This window comes from Aquila chrysaetos, chromosome Z (assembly GCF_900496995.4).
Source record: "Aquila chrysaetos chrysaetos chromosome Z, bAquChr1.4, whole genome shotgun sequence".
Taxonomy (NCBI): domain Eukaryota; kingdom Metazoa; phylum Chordata; class Aves; order Accipitriformes; family Accipitridae; genus Aquila; species Aquila chrysaetos.
This window is the reverse complement of record NC_044030.1, coordinates 63,324,137-63,343,607: the sequence shown is the minus strand read 5'-3', so window position 1 is coordinate 63,343,607 and position 19,471 is coordinate 63,324,137. Positions and strand designations below refer to the sequence as shown.

Genomic DNA, 19,471 nt, shown 5'->3' with positions numbered 1-19,471 from the left:
TGCAGCTCCAAGAATAGCTGTTTGTTACAGCAGCACATGCAGCCTGACTCGTTCTCTCTCATCTCTGTAAGGAAAGGTGATAACCCAGAGAGAAGTGTCACAAAAGTAGAAATAGAATGTAGGCTCCTGGTTGTACTACACTGACTTACATGGAGTGCTCAAAATCTGAAGCCAGAAATATTGCTGTAAGTAGGTGGAAGTAAAACAGTAGTATTGAGTGTTTCCAGATGAAGCATTGGTGCTTTGCTTTTTAATGGTTCAGAATCAAAGCCCAAATTTCCCAAACTTTGAGGGACTTTTTTTGTGAAAGTGGGATTACATCTCAACTTCACACACTGGCCACATAGTGCTTTTAGACCTTAGGAGTAATAGTTAAGTATCTGCTGGTCTGATAACATAACCCTACACTTGTTCCATATGTTCAAAGTGGCTTTAACAGTAACTTCAGCAGGTTGCTTTGAGTCCTCAGGCTAGTGGAGAATTGTATAGTGTTGAAGAGTTGGTTCTGGCTCTCCTCTTAGACTTCACCTGTCCTTGGGTTGTAAAGCACATGTACCCCTTAATACTTTGATAAGCAAACAATGTGCTATTGTGCATGTGTTTTGGAGCCCTTGGAGAGGTGAAAGGCCCACCTGATCCCTATTACTGCAGGAATTTCTGATTCACCTCATGTTTTCTACCCTTCTTCACCATACAGTTTAAAGAACAGCGTAGGCTTCCCATGCAGTACCTGTAATTCCAGCCCCTAGCCATGAGAATTTTTTAATGAGATAAGTCAAGAGGAAAACGTTGGGTCTTGGTTAAAGAGGAATATTTTGCCCCTGCTTGAAGGAGGACAACTAGGTGACAATGAAAAGAATACTTAGCATTTCTGTGATGCTGTCTGAATGTGAATGATCATTCTGACAAAATGCATGAGATGAAGGTGACTTTATTTTTACAATGAGAAAGATAGTGACCATGTGCTCAGCCTGTTCAGGGCAGTATTGACACTGAATACTGTAAGTGGCTTGCAAACACTCTGGGCTTGTTCCTTGTGTAGACTCTTTTCTTCCAAATAATGTTTCTCTCCCAAATGTCTTAAGTGTTTTTGTGGTATACCCCTGTAACAGCATTATGGTTATTTTATCTGCTTGTAGAGGACCTGTAGTGCATGCTTATTACTGAGATTGGCTATCACAGGAGCATGATACACACATAGGTAATTACAGAGCCAAGTAACACTCAAGAGTTATTCATCAATTTGTATTCTAGTAGTTCTTTCACAGCTGTCGAGTAAGAATCACTAAGTTCAGAGATGATATAGACTGAGTTACCGCGCTTATTAAACTACGGTTTTCTTTCAGTTTAATCTCAGCATCATTCTATAAAATCCAAACGTAGCTTTGCCTACACCTAGAAATGCTGTCATTGTATCTATATCAACCAAAATACTGTATGTTAGCTGTACTTAATACTGTACAAAAAACCTACCTTGTTCATGCTTATCCATAAAATAAACTATAGCAACGCATGGCCAGTGTTCCTGACCCGAGTCATTTAGCTGAGAGTCACAGGACTTGTCGCACATGAGTGGACAATCTGGGCATGTTTCAGAGCCAGAGGGTGACAGTGACAGCCCCCTCAGGGCATGGCTATTCTGTGGGATTTCAGCATTAACCCAGTGATACCAGTCTCTGGGAACCTCTGGTGACTCACATCCAGGGAGTAGCACCTCTGCTGTCAAAGCATATCTGCCCTTGCATGACATGGCTTGGCATGAACACCAAACCTGGAACCTTTCTGAGCTGCATTCCTTTGCACAGCTGTCACCCTGTTACAGTCATCAAAGCGTGTTTTATTTATGCTGCAGCAATTGTGTTTACATTTGCACAAACATGAGCATATAGTGCTTTCAAAACAATGAAATGAAACAAAGCTGTAATGGATATTGTTGTTGCAAGAAATTCTTGTGGTCTTACATGATGTAGCAGAATGTAGAAAGGGAGGCTTGGTACAACAATAAGTTCCTGTCCTATGTACCAGTTAGATATTGTGGTTTAATTACAGTAGTCTTTATCTGTACCTACATAAAACTGAAAACAAAAAAAACCAACTAGCACTTTGTTTAGCACTGCTGGTTGATTTGGGGGGTGGTTTTGGGTGTACTCACAATACCATCTGCTACCAGACTCTGATTTTCTTTTCATGAGTGTTTGTTAGGAACAGGCTGAGAATTGTTCTTTCAGAGTTCACAATGAGTGTGTTTCCTATCTAAAAGGAAAAAGCATTCTACATTTAATAAGTTAACTCTTGCATTGAAACATATAGTTTACACTACAAGGTAAGAAATTTAGTTCTAAGATCTGGTTATTGGTTAAACTTCTCATTCACTAAGATACACACTGACTGAGGAGGAGAGAGGTTTTGTGCAAAGGCAATGATATATTTTGACAAAGAGATGTCATAAAATTAAGCCAGTTCCCTGTTCTGTGTCTGTATTTGTGTGTGCTCAGAATGTACTCTGATAGGCAGATTTTTTTTCTTCCAGATGTGTTTGGTGTTTCTCCTTTGGGAAGTCCTATGTCTCCTCATTCCCTGTCATCTGATCCTTCATCCTCCCGAGATTCATCTCCCAGCCGTGATTCATCGATTGCTGCTGCAAGTCCTCATCAACCAATAGTAATTCACAGTTCAGGAAAAAAGTATGGCTTCACCATCCGAGCAATCAGGGTTTATGTGGGTGACAGTGATATCTACACTGTGCACCATATTGTTTGGGTAAGATAATATGGTTTTTTGCTTATATACAGCCAAAGAAAACAGTAATGATGCATTTGCTTTTGATTTTTGTACCTGTGGTATCTGTTGGTTGACAATTACTGTGTAAATTGTGAAGTTGTGCCAAACAATTTTCTTAGAATGAAATTTGTGCCTGTACACAAGACCAGTGTTGACTGTAGGGATGACACAAGCCACCTTTGGCAGAGGTGGTACCTACATATGTTGTTGACCTTCTGCATGGGTCACTTTCGCTTTTGGGAAGTTTGGCAATTGTGAACAGCCATGTCTAAGTTCAGAGTACTGCAGCTTAGAAAACCAAAGGGGTGGTGCAGCCCCTCTTTTATTGAGGGCAGGATCTGCAAAACTAGGAGATTGTAAACAGAAATTGTTGAAATATACATGGAGTTTAATAAACTCCATCAGCTAAGGGATTCCTGAAAGTTAACAGTGTTTAACTAGACACAAGTAGGCTGATTTCAAGCACTGACTTTCTTCTGTGTAGAAATGTGCAAATCATTTGGAATTGTGAATACCTTTGAGGATTCTATGGCACAGGAAAAAGACTGACTGCCTTGAATAAATCAAGTATTTTTCATCCTGTGTTCACTACTGATTTGAATGAAGTGGGAGACAGGCTAAAGGAAGAAACAGCAGTTCTTGCATTTAATTGGTTATCAACTTCCTTAATTGTAAAAGAAATATATATTTATGTAAATATATGTGTTTATATTTATTTTATAATTGAGGTTGATAACAAGTTACATTTTATATAATTTATATTTTATACACACATAAATAGTGTGTGCGTGTGTATGAACTAAAATATTTCAACTACCTTAAAATCATTTTCAAAAACTGATTACAAATATATCAAAAGCTTTGAAGTTTTGTACAGTGCTTTGTTTTAAATATGTATTGTAGGTTTTGAAGTAGCAGGGCTACTGATGTGGTAGTGTATTACTGATTTTTCATTCATGTTGTTTACCTCTCAGACCTATTAATCCATCAAGAACATTGAATCTGGAGAATGAAGTACATTTGATTGATAATGGAATAAGTAAAAAAATTGGATTTCTTGCCAGAAAGAAATTTGGTGTAGCATCACATCAGTGAAAGGAAGGAAGGAAAATGGTACATTGCAGTAAAAGTGAAACCTTGGCTTTTTTTTAAAATACTATAGGTTTGTTGGGTTTTTTTAGCTCTGTAAGCACTGTAGGCTTCAGTAGTGGCTGCATGAATTACAATTCTTCAAAAGCTTATTTTAAAATATAATAAATTATTTAAGCCACTGTCAAAATAATTTGCAATTCAGTTTGTTTTGGTCCTTCATCACCTTTGTGCTGCACTGTTCCCTCTGATGAGCAGCCTGGTGAATTTGAACCAAATGAAAACAATTCTTAACTACATGGTGGAGTTAATTTTTATCATTATTTGGGTACTGCATGTGACCACTGCCTTAATTACATCAGTATTTCTCAGTGTCAGATGCTAAAAATCTCAGTTCAGTTCTGAAGTTTTGCCATGGGGAGTGAATCACCTCTTTGTCATGCACGAAAACTGCCCCGCTATGCAGAGCTTACTTAATACCAGTGGCAACAAGCAGTGTTTCAGTGAGCTTTGAAACCATTCCAGGCCCTGTGTAAGTATAAAGTTTGAGTAAGTAGTTGATGGTGAAATGTCTGGTCTGATTTATCTTCTTTTCTTCCTTTATATAACTTAATATCTCTTAAGTTTTTTTCATTGCCAACTGGTTTTATAGAAAGAGTTCACTAAAAAAAGCCTACTCTTGAAAATATGAAGGTTAAACAGGAGTCCATTCTCTCCCTCTCTGATTTCCAGAATGTGGAAGAAGGAGGTGCAGCTTACCAAGCAGGTTTAAAAGCTGGAGACCTGATTACTCATATCAACGGAGAGCCAGTGCATGGTCTTGTTCATACAGAAGTCATTGAGTTGTTGTTAAAGGTAACTCTTGGACAACTGGGATACAAAAGCGCTTGCTGTTTTCACCAAGGATTGAGGGGTTGTTTGTTTCCCTCAGAGCTTAGTTATCAGATTTTTGTGGTTGTTCAAGTACAAATTCTAAGCTACTACTGCACAGATCTGGCGGAAGGTCAATGATTTCATGTATCCTGCTAAGGGTTTAGTTTCTCTGCAATAAACTGACACTTCTGCTGAGATAGCTAAAGTACATTCGAGGCACTGACACAAAGAAATGACTGTCTCTCAAAAAATTTGACATTTTCAAGCACTTTCTTGAACTCCCCCATTTTCATCAGGTAATTCAGGCTTTTGATGACGATGCTACTTCTCATTTTCTCCTTTTAAATTGAAATCAGTGAGGAAAAGTGAAAACAAAGAATATTAAATATTTTCTTGCCTACTGTACATGAACTTGCCTTTCATAATCTGAAGGCCTAAAAGGTTTTTGTCTCACGTATAGCCAGGCATGTCCCACAGAGCTGCTTTGCATAATGAAGTTCTGATCCTGCAGTTGGAGTTTTATAAATAATCTATCACGTTTTTTTCTTGTGGAGTTTTCCAAGGCCTATCCTGTTGGAAAATTACAGTTTTTCCTTAAAAACAAACAAACAAACAAAAACCCCAACTTTTTTTAATTAATGATAGTGTCTTAGCTTGTCACTGTAGCTTATTTTATTGTAGTTTTTTTTTAATCTTTCAGCATAGACTCACGTAGGTCAGAGTTATTTTAGACAGCTGTATGTTTACTTCTACAATATTACTAACAATTTCTGGTGTTACATGCAAAGCTTTGCCTGTCAAAGGGAGTAGTTAGTTATAAAAGAAGATCGGAAAGCAATGAAATAATGGGGAAATGTAAAGAGCTGAGGAAAGATGCAAAATACACTTTTCCTTAAGTCTTATTTTCCTTCTCTGAAACCAAGAGGAACTTCCAAGTTTTCCAGTTTTGCAAGAAATGTATAAGAGAAAATTCCATAACTTATGGCAGTTGGTTGTGCAGTTGTTTTTTGTGTCAGACACAGGAAAAATAGAAACATGACAACCCTGCACACTACTTGCAAGAACAAACTCAAAATGAGAGATTGTTGTTTATCCAAATGTGCTGTACTATAAATGAATTTGGGCTATTAGAATTCCTTTGAGTAGAAGTTCACTGTAGTGGTATACAGTGCTGGGCAGGAGGTATGGATTTTTAAAACATAATATAGATATTTCCAGTTGGTTTTATTTATTAAGTCATCTGTTCATGCAAACAGTCCCAAAAAGCTTAACTTCATTATATTTTTTATCTCTTTTGAACAAGATAAAAGGATTGTTTGGGATTGATGATGAAGATTAAGTTTTCTCCTCCATGTCGTCATTGTAACTGTCGGTATCCTGAGACATGAATGGCCAGTGAATGGACCACTGTGCAGTGACAGCTGTTCTTTGTGGGAAAATAGGATGTTTCTGTAGAAGCTTTTATCTTGAAAATTGCAGTCTTTGTCAGTCCTTGGTCTCGTCCTGTCTAGCTGCAATTATTGGAATTTCTCCTTGTCCCGATGCTGGAATGGAGGAAGTTTAGGAAATTTGGCAGAATTTGAGAATTTTCGGATCATTTTTTAGCTGACATAAATTAGCCTGGCAACATCTGCATAGGGCTTCCTACACTGCCAGCTCTTACTCTGGTGTTGGAGTTCTGTCTCAGTGTATTTGCATTTGTAGTGTAGCTTCAATTTGAGGCAAGTTCATGTTGTATTATTGACACCTAAAGGTTCTTCCTCCATTTTGGCAGAGTGGCAACAAAGTCTCGGTAACAACAACCCCTTTTGAAAACACTTCCATCAAGACAGGACCTGCCAGGCGAAACAGCTACAGGAGCAGAATGGTCAGGCGCAGTAAGAAAACCAAAAAGAAAGAGAGTTTAGAGAGGTGAGTAATCCTTTCGTTTCATGGTGAATATGTTTCCTTGTGTGTGTGTGTATACATAATAATTTAAAATATAAATGTAACACAGTTCTCTCTGATCTTCTTCACCTTTTTACATTCTTCTATGAGATCCTATGTTGTGACATCCTTGCAATCCTGTTTTGCCTAAACTAGATCTGTTAACATAACACCTAAAAATTTTGCACGGCACACACATAGATATGGGGAAGAAAGTGAATAACTGAGATTGCATCTTAATCTGTTTTAAGTATATCTTTTTGTACTTGTTTAATTAAACTTTCTAGTCCGAAGTTTTGGGCCATTTTTAGTTTGGTCATAAGTTTATGTGTGTTTTGTAAATATATTGCTAGTGCTTTATAGATATGCCATCAGTTTTGGTGGGCTCTTAAATTAAGAAAATGAAGATTTATACTCATAAGGAGCTAACCATTCTTCTGAAATACAGTGACTAAATTTTAGTACACATAGATTTAGTTACAATAGTTATCCCACCTATTAGCAAATCAGGATATTTTCTAAACTTCACGCTCTGCATTGTGGTTTGCTTTCATGTAAACATACATTTAATATTTGCTTTTCTGAGGGTAATGGGAGAGGGAAGCAATGTCAGCTAGCAAGAGTTTTGCCTGTGGTAATAGTATCTTCTGTGCAGCTTAACTTCTGATTAATGCTGTGCTCTTCTTGTGCTAGGAGAAGATCTCTCTTTAAAAAGCTGGCCAAGCAACCCTCTCCTCTTCTTCACACAAGCAGAAGTTTCTCCTGTCTGAACCGATCACTTTCATCAGGGGAGAGCTTGCCTGGGTCTCCAACCCACAGCTTATCTCCCAGATCACCTACGCCAAGCTACCGCTCTACTACTGATTTTCCATCTGGTGAGTGTGAAGGTGTGGCAGGCAGAAGAAAAGGACTTGAAGTGTATTCTACTTCTTGTGAGCCCCCCACTCACTGCTAACAATAGTCAGCTCTGACAAGCATAGTCAATGAACAGCTGGTTTCTGTCTGGAAAAGGGAAAAAGATTCCTGATGCAAAATCAAAGGTGTTTTCATGATACAGAAGCTCCTAAAAGGGAACTGTCTGCTAGTTTAGTCCCAGAGTTTAAATCCAAGTCCAATGGCTATAAGTTGAGTAATAAACAATCCAAGTTGGGGTAAAAGGTAGAATCTTGCCTAGGAGAGGCTAATTGATAAAAGAATGAAACTGAGGAAAAAGTTGCTACAGAATGGAACTAGCATGGGCACTCATGAATGCAGATTTATTGCTGAAAAGATTGGCTGGGTGCTGAAGTATGCATCTTTCTGGCTCCTAAAAGCCTGTCCCTTTTTCCTGTTTTACTTCCGTCATGATTTTAGTGTGTACTGAAAGCGACTGCTGTTGTACAATCCCTTGGCAAAGGTAAATTATTTGGAAAGCCTTGATCAGTGCTTTGAAGTGGCAGAAAGCATTAGCTATTCTATTTAAATAGAAGTAAGTGATAAGTCAAAGGGGATGAAGGAACAGAGGGGGAAGGAGAGAAATAGCAACGTAATTGGAATGGTGAGGGCTTTACAGCCCAGTCACTCAAAAACTTCCAAATTTTGGAACATTGCGGCAGCTGGCAGCATGCAGGCCTTTTGGAACAGTGAAAGTTCTGTGTCTCACTGAGCATTTAGACAAGATTAAAAAAATCTTGCTAATTTTATGTTTGTGTGTTCTTTTTGTAGGTACTAACTCTTCCCAGAGTAGCTCTCCTAGTTCAAGTGCTCCCAATTCTCCAGCTGGTTCAGGACACATAAGACCCAGCACTCTTCATGGCTTGGGTCCAAAGCTTGGTGGGCAAAGATACAGATCAGGAAGACGCAAATCAGCTGGCAGTATTCCTCTCTCTCCTCTTGCACGGACACCTTCTCCAACACCCCAGCCAACATCCCCTCAGCGATCTCCGTCACCATTGCTAGGACATTCAATTGGAAATACAAAAATAGCTCAATCTTTTCCTAGCAAAATGCACTCCCCTCCAACTATCGTAAGGCATATTGTCAGGCCAAAGAGTGCAGAGCCACCAAGATCCCCACTGTTGAAGAGGGTCCAGTCTGAAGAGAAACTTGCACCCTCTTATGGCAGTGATAAGAAACACTTATGTTCACGAAAACACAGTCTCGAAGTGACCCAAGAAGAAGTGAACAGAGAGTTGTCCCAAAGGGAAGTAACTCTTCAGAGCTTGGAGGAGAATGTATGTGACATGCCATCACTCACACGAGTCAGGCCTGTAGAGCAGGGCTGTTTGAAACGACCCGTCTCCCGAAAATTAGGTAGGCAAGAATCCATCGATGAGCTAGACAGAGAGAAGCTGAAGGTCAAGATAGTTATGAAAAAGCAAGATTTTTCTGAAAAAGCAAATGCTGCTATACATGAACCTAGCAGTGAATCAGAAAATCCCAATACTGTAAGATTGGAAGAAAGAGACAAAAAAGCATTCCAGAAGGTATTAGAAAGATCAAATCAGTTTGAAACAAAAATTGTTGCTTTGGAGACCCAGCCAGCTGGTGGCATACTGAAAGACACCCTTCAAAAGAATGCAAACTTGCGATCAAATGATGGTGTTGCTTTAGATGCACAGATGTGTCATGCACCTCCACCTAATGAACCCAATCATATTTCTTATGACTTCAAAAGAATTTCTCCTCCGTGTACACTGCAAGATGTGCTACCTCAGTCCTCTGACAGGATGCTAAATGGAAAGGGAGAAAACACAGATAAAAATGTACCAACAAAAGAATTTGTCAAATTTGAAAGATTAGATGGTAAACTTGCAAATATTGATTACCTTAGAAAGAAAATGTCCATTGAAGAAAAAGATGACAGTGTCTGTCCAGTGCTAAAACCCAAACTGACATCAAATGTTCATGAATGCCTTCAACTTAATACAGGCAGACCCATAAACATACAGCAGGACTCCACTGCAGGTGCTGATGGTAGAGCATTTATTGGCAGTGCACATGCTGCTCAGATCAACTCAGTTTCTTTTGTTCCTCTCAAGACCTTGAATGGCCGAGCAGACATAAGTGTGGAAAAATCAGCCCTTATTTCCACTGAGGCTCCTGTCAGAAAAAGTCCATCAGAATATAAACTTGATGGGAGGTCTGTTTCTTGTTTGAAGCCAATAGAAGGCACACTAGACATTGCCTTACTTTCTGGGCCGCAGGCTTCGAAAACTGAACTGCCTTTGTGCATGCTGCCAGAAGGACAGAGCACCAGCAGTGATGGGGGATCTCCTAAACTCCCAGCACCACAAGGGAGTGGTGGGAAGGCAGAGGTGGCCTGTCAGAAAGAGCAGTTGTTAAGCTATTCAAAATCTGGCAAAGTCAACGTATCGGAGCCTCAGGTTCTGCAGAGAAGCAAGAGTTCTCCAAATCCACCAGTCATCCCTGTGGCTGCAGAAGTAGTGACAGAGAAAAAGGTTTCTAGTCCAGCTACTAAAGGCAGTATTTCTGTTATCGAACCTGTTCAAAAGAAGGACACCTCCCCTTCAAAACAGAAGGACAATTCAGTGGAGGCGAAGTCATGTGTTATTCAAAGTCAGAGTGTCAAAACTACTCAAATGTGCTCCAAACTTTCTGCTGTCCAAAGCACTCCTGAAAAAGCTGTAGGAAAAGAGAAGCAAATACAAAAAGAGTTGCCTGCCAAACAACCAGTAGACCAGAGAAGTTGTGAGCCTGTCCCTGCAAAGGTGGAGGTGATCAGGGAGTCATCTCTGAAGGTATCTGTCTCGGATGTCCTGATAAAGAGCTACTCCAAAAGCAATGAAAAAAATTGTGCTGATTTTGCCATTCCAACTCTGCTGCAAGGAAAAATGCAGGCACCTGGCCTCAAGACACAACCTAAGGATGGCAGAGAATCACTGAAACAGCTAGGCAAAGATGACAGCAGTGTTGCTAGTAGTTTTGTGGAAAGGGACATAACCAAGCAGAAAGTTCTCAGCGAGTCTAAGAAAGTTATCGCAGAGTCAAAGAGTGAAGCTCTTCTATGCAAACGGCCCATGCAAGCAATAGATTGTGATCCTAAAAGTGAGAAGTCTGCACCAGTTTCCTGTGTGCAGAAGGACAATGCCAAAGATTTAGGAAAGAAAGATCAGAAACAGTTCACTGACGTAAGGCTTCAAACTACTGAGAAAGAGCAGTCCAGCCAAGTTCCTTGGCAGCAACTTAATGCTTCAGGCTCCCCTGCTGTGAGAGACACTGTAAGCAGAAACTGTGCTGTAGATGTTCATGTAGGTGTTCAAGAACATGTGAAGCCTGCTGCCACCTATGTGGAAAGCAGCAGTAATAAAAACAGGCCAGCATCTGATATGAGTTCCTCTAAGTCTAAGTACTTGGATAAGCAGACGTCACAAAAACCATGCACTCCAAATGTAAAAGAAAAAGAAGCTATTATTCAGGTGTCTACCAGCTCCCGGAAAGATGGGAAACATGCCAGTAAAAATGTGCTAGATCCCTTTTCCTCCATTTCAGGGTCATTAAGAAAAATGAGCAGTGAACATACGCAGGCTGAAAGGCCTGTGAGTTTGGAGCATGGCTCAGTAGCCACCCTCCAAATGAGCAGCATCACTCCTGACACCAAACCCAAATCCTCTGCTGTCAGCCCAGTACCAGCAGGCCCAGTGAGTTCTAAGCAGATGCAGAGACAAGAACCAGCAGGCTTCAGGGAATCTGCTGATCTAAAGCAACTTCACCTCAGTGAAAAACAAACCATGTCTCCAAAGTTTTCCACTGTGAAAGACTGTCTCTTGCTGAGCAAACAGGCAGACAGAAATCCTAGTAATGAGACGATCTCTGCAGACAAAAGACCGGAAGGAAAAATATGCACTGACGCACTTTATGTTCAGCTTGACAGTGGGAAAGTAGAGCCTACCCTTTGCCTTGCAAACTGTGATGCCAGAGGGAAAGGAGCAGAAAAAGCGACTACAAGTAGCAAAAGCTCTCAAGATTCAAAAGGGAAAGGACAAGTTAATCAAAAACAGCCAGAGGATGCAAACAAGCAGACCGCAATAAAACATTTGTTAGCTGCCAGCGGGCAGAGTTTTTGTCGTGTGGCTGCAACACCAGGAAAGTCACTGACTTGTTCAGCCAATTTCTCTGAATGTAGACAAGAAGTATCTGTTTTGTCTTCGGCAAAGAGTGATGCACCTTCAGCAAAGGTTAAAGCAGGCTCACCTGAGCTTCCCGCAACCTGCAAGGAAGTAAATAAGAAAAGCACCTCTTCTGCAGGGAGCGGTAAGGCAGAAATGACTAAAAGTGTTTCACTGATGGCCTTGCACAGTGCTGCTGTTGTAGTAGAAGCCCACCACCCTGCTTCAAACCTTGGGGGGAAACCTGGAAATCAAGAAAAGTCTTTTTTTGTTAACACTGTGGATGTAAAGGGAAAAGATGCCGTTCAGGCTCAGCAGTCTGCTTCAAGAAAACAGAATGTAGGTAAAGATTTAGCCAGGTCAGCAACCACACCCGACCGCCCTAACGCACTTTCTGATGACAAAGACTCAGCTCGGCAACGGCGAGGAAAGGAAACTTCACGGAGCAGTCCTCACAAAAAATCCTGTTAACTGTAAGACCTGGCAGGTGTGAATTCAAGACTAGCTGAAACAATGTCAATATATTAGACTGCCTTTAAACCAGCACTGTGTCGTGTCTTTGTGCGGCAAAGCTTTCATGTCTCTAAAGAAAGAGGACCGGGGATATATAAAGAGAGGACTTTTTTTCAAAATGCCTTCCCAATTGTAACCGGTAAAACTGTTACCATATAGTATTTGTACAAAAATACCTTTATAGCTGAGAGCTGTTGAAGAAAAGATTTCCTCTGTAAATACCTAGCGATGTGTTTGGGGTTTGAATGTAGCATATATACTTTGCTGCTGATTGCGTTGTTTACTCTCCCCTTTTTTAAGATAGTTGCTTTGCCACTTATTTGCCATACTCGAATATGAAACCGAATTATTAAAACTCAGACCTGCCGTGGACATGCACAAGCATTGGTCTGACTGGAAAACAAAAACAGGCCACATTTTTACTTACTAAAAATCCTAGCTAGAGGTTAAAAAAATACTAGTACAGAATAAATACAGTGACTTATTGTGAGTTTTTACATGTATTTTTAATAATCCAATTTTGATAGTACTGTACGTGGCTGACTGCTTCACCAGATCTAACACAAGACCTAACTGCATCTCCCTACTGCACAAAGCCTCTTAGAGTAGGTGTCATTAAAGCTATGGGAGGACCAGTTGGTTATCAGGGTGTCCCAGCAAGACTCGTGTTCTCTGGTGAAATGGTGGTTCTTGTCTTGTCTATTGGGAGTGTGTTCTGTGACCTTCACCTCAGAAAAGGCTGAGACTCTGAAGCACATGCCATGTGCTCTAGTTTTTGCTGCAGTCCTCTCTTGAGTTCCTTGAGCTTTTTTAAATTCGGACCCTTACAGTGTGAGGCACAAGTATAAGCACATGACTTGCAGTACTAGTACATTCATCCCTGTTTTTTAATACATATAGAGAATACATATTATCATGGCATATAGGTCTGCATCATTAGCTTCATACAGCTGTAGCTTTTTTCCTACATTATGACAAGTAAGGGGAAAAGGGAAAAAAGCAGTTTCAGTATCATATCTTCAGAAAAGTTCAGGACATCCAATACATTTTAATACGTAGCTGGGGCCTTACGTTGTAGACTTAACTTGCTGTTTTTAGCAAGTAATTCTGGGTTTCGCATTCATTTCTAAATGCATTGAGTAGCTCCATACATTTCATAACATAATCTTTATTTGTATGCAAAAAAAAGTAAATACTGTAATTATAAAAGAAGCATTTTGTAACAAAGGAACCTGTTGGAGCTATTTGGTGCTAGAATGTGACTGTGTTTTTACTTTTGCTAAGCCTTACTTAAATTTTATATACTGTGGAACATGTAGATTTCAATCATTTTAGTGTGGAGGTATTTAGTTTGTTTTGAAGGATGAAAGGTAAAATTTGAAACATGTCAGAAGCACTACAAAATACCCTTGCAGATGTGTGATTTTAATGATTGGGATCAACAGAATGGGGGTTTTGCCTATTTCTGTTATATGTACCCACAGTAGAGCTAGGCCCATACCTGTTTCATCAGTTCTTACGGATTGTCTTTCTGTCTCAAAAGCTAGAAAATTGTTCATAAAAGCACAGTGTAATCTTGACTTGGAGGTTTGTATGGCAACTGACAGTGTGCAGAATTAAGTTCCCTCTGGTGAAAACTTTATTATACTGATTAGTTGAGTTGGATTACAGCAGACCTGTCATGGAAAGATAATATCACAAACAAGTCCTTCTGATTTTTCATGTGGCACTATAACATTCATACTGCCTTTGATGGGTTTGCAGAGGAGCTAGTGAGCAATGGATAATATTTTTTGAGCAGCTCTACAGATAAATGGTCTCGACATTTACAGTTCATCTGTGCTTTGGCAGTTACTACAAATGAATGCTAATGCACTTCGAAATAACATTTCTGTCTGGGAAGTATTTCCTAGTTTACAGTCTTCTGCGTTTTTTCAACTATCCTCTTGTTTCCTTTAAAGCACACCTAGCTATTTGTTTACAGTATACCTTTATGTATATTTTGTATAATTCATTATCACTTCTAACAAATAAGTTCTTTGCATTTTGGAAGTGTAATAGTGCTTAAGCTTGTGTTTATGTAGTACCTGTTTGTTGGTGTGTACCTTATCAGTAAGCTGTTAGAGATCCTCCTGCCTGTGTTCTGCTTGGTCAGTCTTTATGTGATTGTAGATCTGATGTGTTCTTTTGTAGACTTCCTGCTGTAGATTCCTCAGCTTACAAAAAAGAAAAAGGAAAGAAAAAAATTATTAGGGTTTGTGCAATAAAGTGTTTGCAGTCTTATTTTCTCTAAGAAACTCCTTATGGATGTCATAATTGTTGTATACTGAACACGATTATTTATACTTATGCAGTTGCATAACATTGAAATAAAAATTCAGCATGAAACACTGTTGTGTTAGCATTTTTCCTTGAACTGCTTTCACTCTTGTAACTTAAGGCACATCTCTGCTCTACTCAGAGGCGGGCAGTTGTCTGTTGTTTTGTTTTTCTTTTTTTCTCTGGGGCCAACTCATTGCACCCCTTAAGGCACATGCTGGCCAAGGATTTTGCATGAGGAAATGCAGTTGAGTCTGGAGATGGAGGAGGTATATGGAGGATGGAGTATATCTGCATAGCTGGTATCTCATCTCAGGCAGTGGCTGGAACCACTGCTGTGCTGGTGGGTAGGTAGGCACGGAGTGATGGTAGCTAACAACAGCAGTAGGCTGTAACATGATGTTTAAATCTTTCCTCCAGAACGCGTCATCATTCATTACAATAGGGCAGTATGTTTTTTAGTACCTTCTCAAAATAGCCAATCTTTATTGTTTTTTTAACTTGCGCTGAAGTTTCAGCCTTAACAAATTCCTGGAGCATGTGTAAGGGCAATGTTTTCTTCAGTTTTGAAATCTCTACCCCTTGAATATCATAAAATGTCCCTTTATTCTTTTTTCTCAGAAGATAAAATGGATGCAGTGAACCAGATGGGGGAGATGGAGCAGAACACCTTAGTATCCGGTGGTTTCTTTGATGAAGAAAAATCCTTTTGGCAGAAGGAGCAACAGGGCAGGACTTTTGCTCCCCTGATTTTCATCTTTCCACTTCTTGCAGAGGAGCAGTGTCTATTAAAATACATGTGTCTTTACTGTTCCATTGCTGATAGCTCTGCACAGCTGCCCGGCAGTGGGGGTATTTTTGTTCACGTTTTACTGTTGCATTGTTTTCTCTGTTTTTCCTCTGTACAAAACCAAGTGCAGCAGTGTTACAGCATCACTTTTGCTGCTTTGCTCTCTGTTTGAAACCAATAGGTGAGGGGAAGCTGCAGGTCACCCCCAACCCTTCCAACTTGCTGCAACCCAGCAGAAGGCAGGTAGTCTGCGAAACTGGTGTACTGGCAGGGGCTGTGATGAGGAGAGCAGGCTCTGGCAGCTCAGGGAAATGAAATGACTGGAGTTGAGGATTGACTTTAACTGCTCTGCCTGCTGTGCCATCTCTGGCTGTGAACAGCAGCAGTCACCTCTGCCTGGGGAGACATAGAAACCTGTGTGCCCAGAGTGAGTCTCCATAGTGGTCAGGGCCAGAGGAAAGGGCTGGTGTAAGGGGGTTGTGTTGAGGAAGAAGTTGGGAGAGAAAGGTCATGGGTATATCTGGTATGGCCTGTGTCCTGGTTTCAGCTGGGATAGAGTTAAATTTTCTTTTTAGTAGCTGGTTCAGTGCTGTGTTTTGTATTTAGTGTGAGAATAATCTTGTTACTAAGCAGCGCTTATCCTAAGTTAAGGATTTTCAGTTTCCCATGCTCTGCCAGCAAGCAGGTATACAAGAAGCTGGGAGGGAGCATGGCCAGGACAGCTGATCTGAACTAGCCAAAGGGATATTCCATACCATAGAATGTCATGCTCACTATATGAACTGGGGGGAGTTGGCTGGGAGGGGCTGATCGCTGTTTGGGCATCAGTCAGTGGGTGGTGAGCAATTGCATTGTGCATCACTTGTCTTTTCTTTGGTCTTATTTTTTTTCTCCTTTTTTTAATGTTCCTTTTTATTACAATTTTATTTTTTTATTATTCTTAGTATTTTATTTTACTTCAGTTATTAAATAGTTCTTAGCCCATGAGTTCTGCTTTTTTTTTTTTTTCCCCCATTCTCCTGCCCATTGCATTTGGGCTGGGTGAAGTGAGTGAGTGGCTGTGTGGTGCTTAGTTGCTGGCTGGGCTTAAACCACAGCAGCCTGTCATCCTTGCTTCTACTGTTGTAAGAAGAGACTGCACCTCACCTGGGATGGGAATACTTTAATGGTCTGAAAGGGAAATGTGAGCTCCCTTCCAGCACTGAACTCCCAGTTTGGAGTTCAGAAATACGCTCCCTTAGCATATTTTCCTCTTATGTAGTTTGCAAGACTTAGCAGGGATGTCAAGCTTGAATTTGGATGGTAGCTCAGAAAGAATAAATCACAGAACAGGAGGATACTAGAGGGTATACGGATGCATGTCCCAGCTCATGGCTTGGGTTAGCAACAGTTTTTCTTTCCGCTGACTGTATCTATACCATAGTGTTTGATTAGCACTGACCAGCTCAATCTACCAAGACACCTGCCAAGGATGGGTTTGAATGAACTGAGGGTAGGAAGCGATGCTAGAGATTATGGTTCAAGCTGCAAAGAGTTGGGAGCATCAGGAAGAGTAGAGAAGGCTGCAGAGTAGAGAAGGCTGCAGAGTAAGAAGACAGTAACAACATAGGTGAGTTCTAGCATAAAGCAAGCCCTTCAAAATGCAGGTGTGAATTGGATACAGGGGCAAGAGGATGGCTGAGAGATTTGCTGAAGGATGTAGTCTGTTCCTGGGGAAGAGTAATTTCCAGGAGGTATGGTATGGGTGAGTGGTTGGGAAGGCATCTCACTTGCTCTTTTCCAGGTACAGATGAGTACTGAATATGAGAAAGTTCTTAAAAGATGCATCATTGACAAGGGGATTTTTTTTTTTTTTTTTGTAAGATGACAGATTTAGAAATTGGCCTCTTCAACCATCCTGTTCAGAGTAAAACCCTTTCCAAAATTGACTTGCATCTAACTGACAGTATCTTGTTTAAGTACAGTTGTGGAAGGAAGGGCTTGGCTCTGAGTTTTAGTTTATCCAATTGGAATAAAGATAAGTGCTTACCAGTCTCTGAAACGTGACTCGTTAGCTAAGATCTCCTCAAGTTTCTTCTCTGTGTAAATACTGATAACAAGTTCTGTTTTGCAGTTTGTGTTGTACCATGACTTCAGTGATATCTGTGGCCCAGGAGCCAGGATGGTGGTGAGTTCAATCCTATTAGGAACCATTCACCTCAGGCGATTCCCTTGTTCTCTCTTTGTGCTGGCTCCCCAGCTGTATTTGAAAAAATCAAGAGATAAAAGGCCTGACTGGAAACCAAGGACTGCATCAGAGCAGAGCTTGACTGAGTAAACAAATTCTATAAAGAAAAATAAATCTACTGTCTCTTTCCATTTATATCCTTGCTAAGTAATCCCAGAAGACTAAATCATTGGACTTCAAAAAGTTCTAATGTTATAATCTGGACATTTTAGTGTATTATAGCCATATATAAATTTTCCTTCAGAATGATCAGTCCCTCTATTTAGGATTCATGTATCCTAAAACACACACTGTATGCTGTTCAGCAGTGTTGTTTTACGTGGTGTCCTGTGAATGGTGTTTTGCAGACAAATAAAGCAGAGATGGCACTGTAAAGTAAATCAAAGAGAAAATAAAAATGACAACAGATGAACATAGGGTCATCAAAACCAAGTTGTGTAGAGGCAAAGGGATGGGTCACAGGAAAGTCTGTACTTAATACTCTGTGTGCAGATATATATATTGGACAGGAACACATTCACCGTTTTTGCCTTTTCAGCCATCTTTGAGTTTTAACTGACTGAAGTCTACATGATTCAGTCCTGTGACACTGGGTAGCATTTCAGAAACTTGTGGTGTTTGAATCTGTGGTCTTCTCTCCAAACACAGGCATTTCAGAAAGCATCAGCCTAAGATGCAGTTTTCCCCTCAAGTTGCTGGTATTTGTGAATCTCCCGTAGTTACTACCTGATACTTACAGCAATTTTTTTTGCACCTATGCCAAGCTATGAACTGCATCATGCTCCCTTTTAACTTCTCACTTTTAACTTCACTATTTCTCTAACACTTTCCTGAACCCACAAATTTAAGAGGGAAGAAGCAGATCTCTCTAGGGTGGTGCATGCACTGGCATTCATGCTGGATTGTTAGATAATGCAGTTATCGGAGGTTGCTCATTCAACCAGTCGGATTTGCACAGGGAGGGGAAGATGCGCCTTGAACCCTGGGCTGACTTCAGGAGCATCTCTGCCTTGCTCCCTTGTCCTCACCTTAGGCAGCGTGGTTTGCTCGGTGACATTTCTCTCCCTTAGACCAGTCGTTTTGGAAGGGCTCATCTAACGCAGGCAGCCCATGCATCTCTGGTGTTCTGCAGTTGGGCAGCTGGAGCACAGCACCTGCTGATGGGGTCAGGAGGAGGTTTCTGTGCAGAGTGTGCGGCCACAGAAACAAGGAATACCGGTCAACACTACGGAGAGTTGTGAGGAAAGGCAACATTTTGGTACCCCATATCTGGGAGTGTTTATAGGGAACTGGAGAAGAAACATCAAACATCTCTCCCTGCGTGCCCTTGGGCAGCACATGGCTACATGGGCAAGAGGAGGAGAAGCTGGGGGTAAGGCAGGCAGCATACGTGACATGAAGGCATGTGAAAGCTGCAAGAATCCATGTTGTGTTAGTCTGATCTGCTAGCAGTAAAAGGGGCTTTTCAAATGAGAGGTATTTCTTACTTGAGAAGACTAAGCAGGGATTCTTGTCAACAGCATCTTCAGAAACAAGCACAAAGTTTCTAGTGCAGCAGGGATCTTTGAAATCTTAGTTAGTCAGCACGTTACAGAGGAAACATCGACAAAATGCCTTTGGGGCAGGAGCTGAAGCTGAATGTGGAGTCCAGCGTGGAAATTGTTGAGAGAGATCTTGCCTTACTCCTCTCGGTGAGCAACCGCAGCTCCTGGCATAGCACACCAGGGAGCCTTGCTGGGGGAGGGCAAGACTCCACGTGGTACAGACCCTAATAATTTTTTTTTTTTTTTTGTAAGATGAAGATTCTATAGAGAGACAGAAGGGTTATATTAAAGCACGAGTGCT

General features: G+C 40.7%; 1 protein-coding gene across 15 annotated transcripts in view; it reads left to right on the top strand.

Annotated features, from left to right (window-relative positions):
* MAST4 (microtubule associated serine/threonine kinase family member 4) overlaps positions 1-14,678 on the top strand; it is a 313,563-nt gene extending 298,885 nt beyond the window's left edge. For all 15 annotated transcript variants that reach the window (XM_041120871.1, XM_030004201.2, XM_041120872.1 and 12 more), the window contains 5 exons: positions 2,531-2,760; positions 4,603-4,725; positions 6,518-6,654; positions 7,363-7,544; positions 8,374-14,678. In XM_041120871.1, the coding sequence (XP_040976805.1) occupies positions 2,531-2,760; positions 4,603-4,725; positions 6,518-6,654; positions 7,363-7,544; positions 8,374-12,248 (4,547 nt within the window). In that variant the 3' untranslated portion in view covers positions 12,249-14,678. The remainder of the gene's footprint in view (positions 1-2,530; positions 2,761-4,602; positions 4,726-6,517; positions 6,655-7,362; positions 7,545-8,373) is intronic.
* Positions 14,679-19,471: the final 4,793 nt, after the last annotated feature.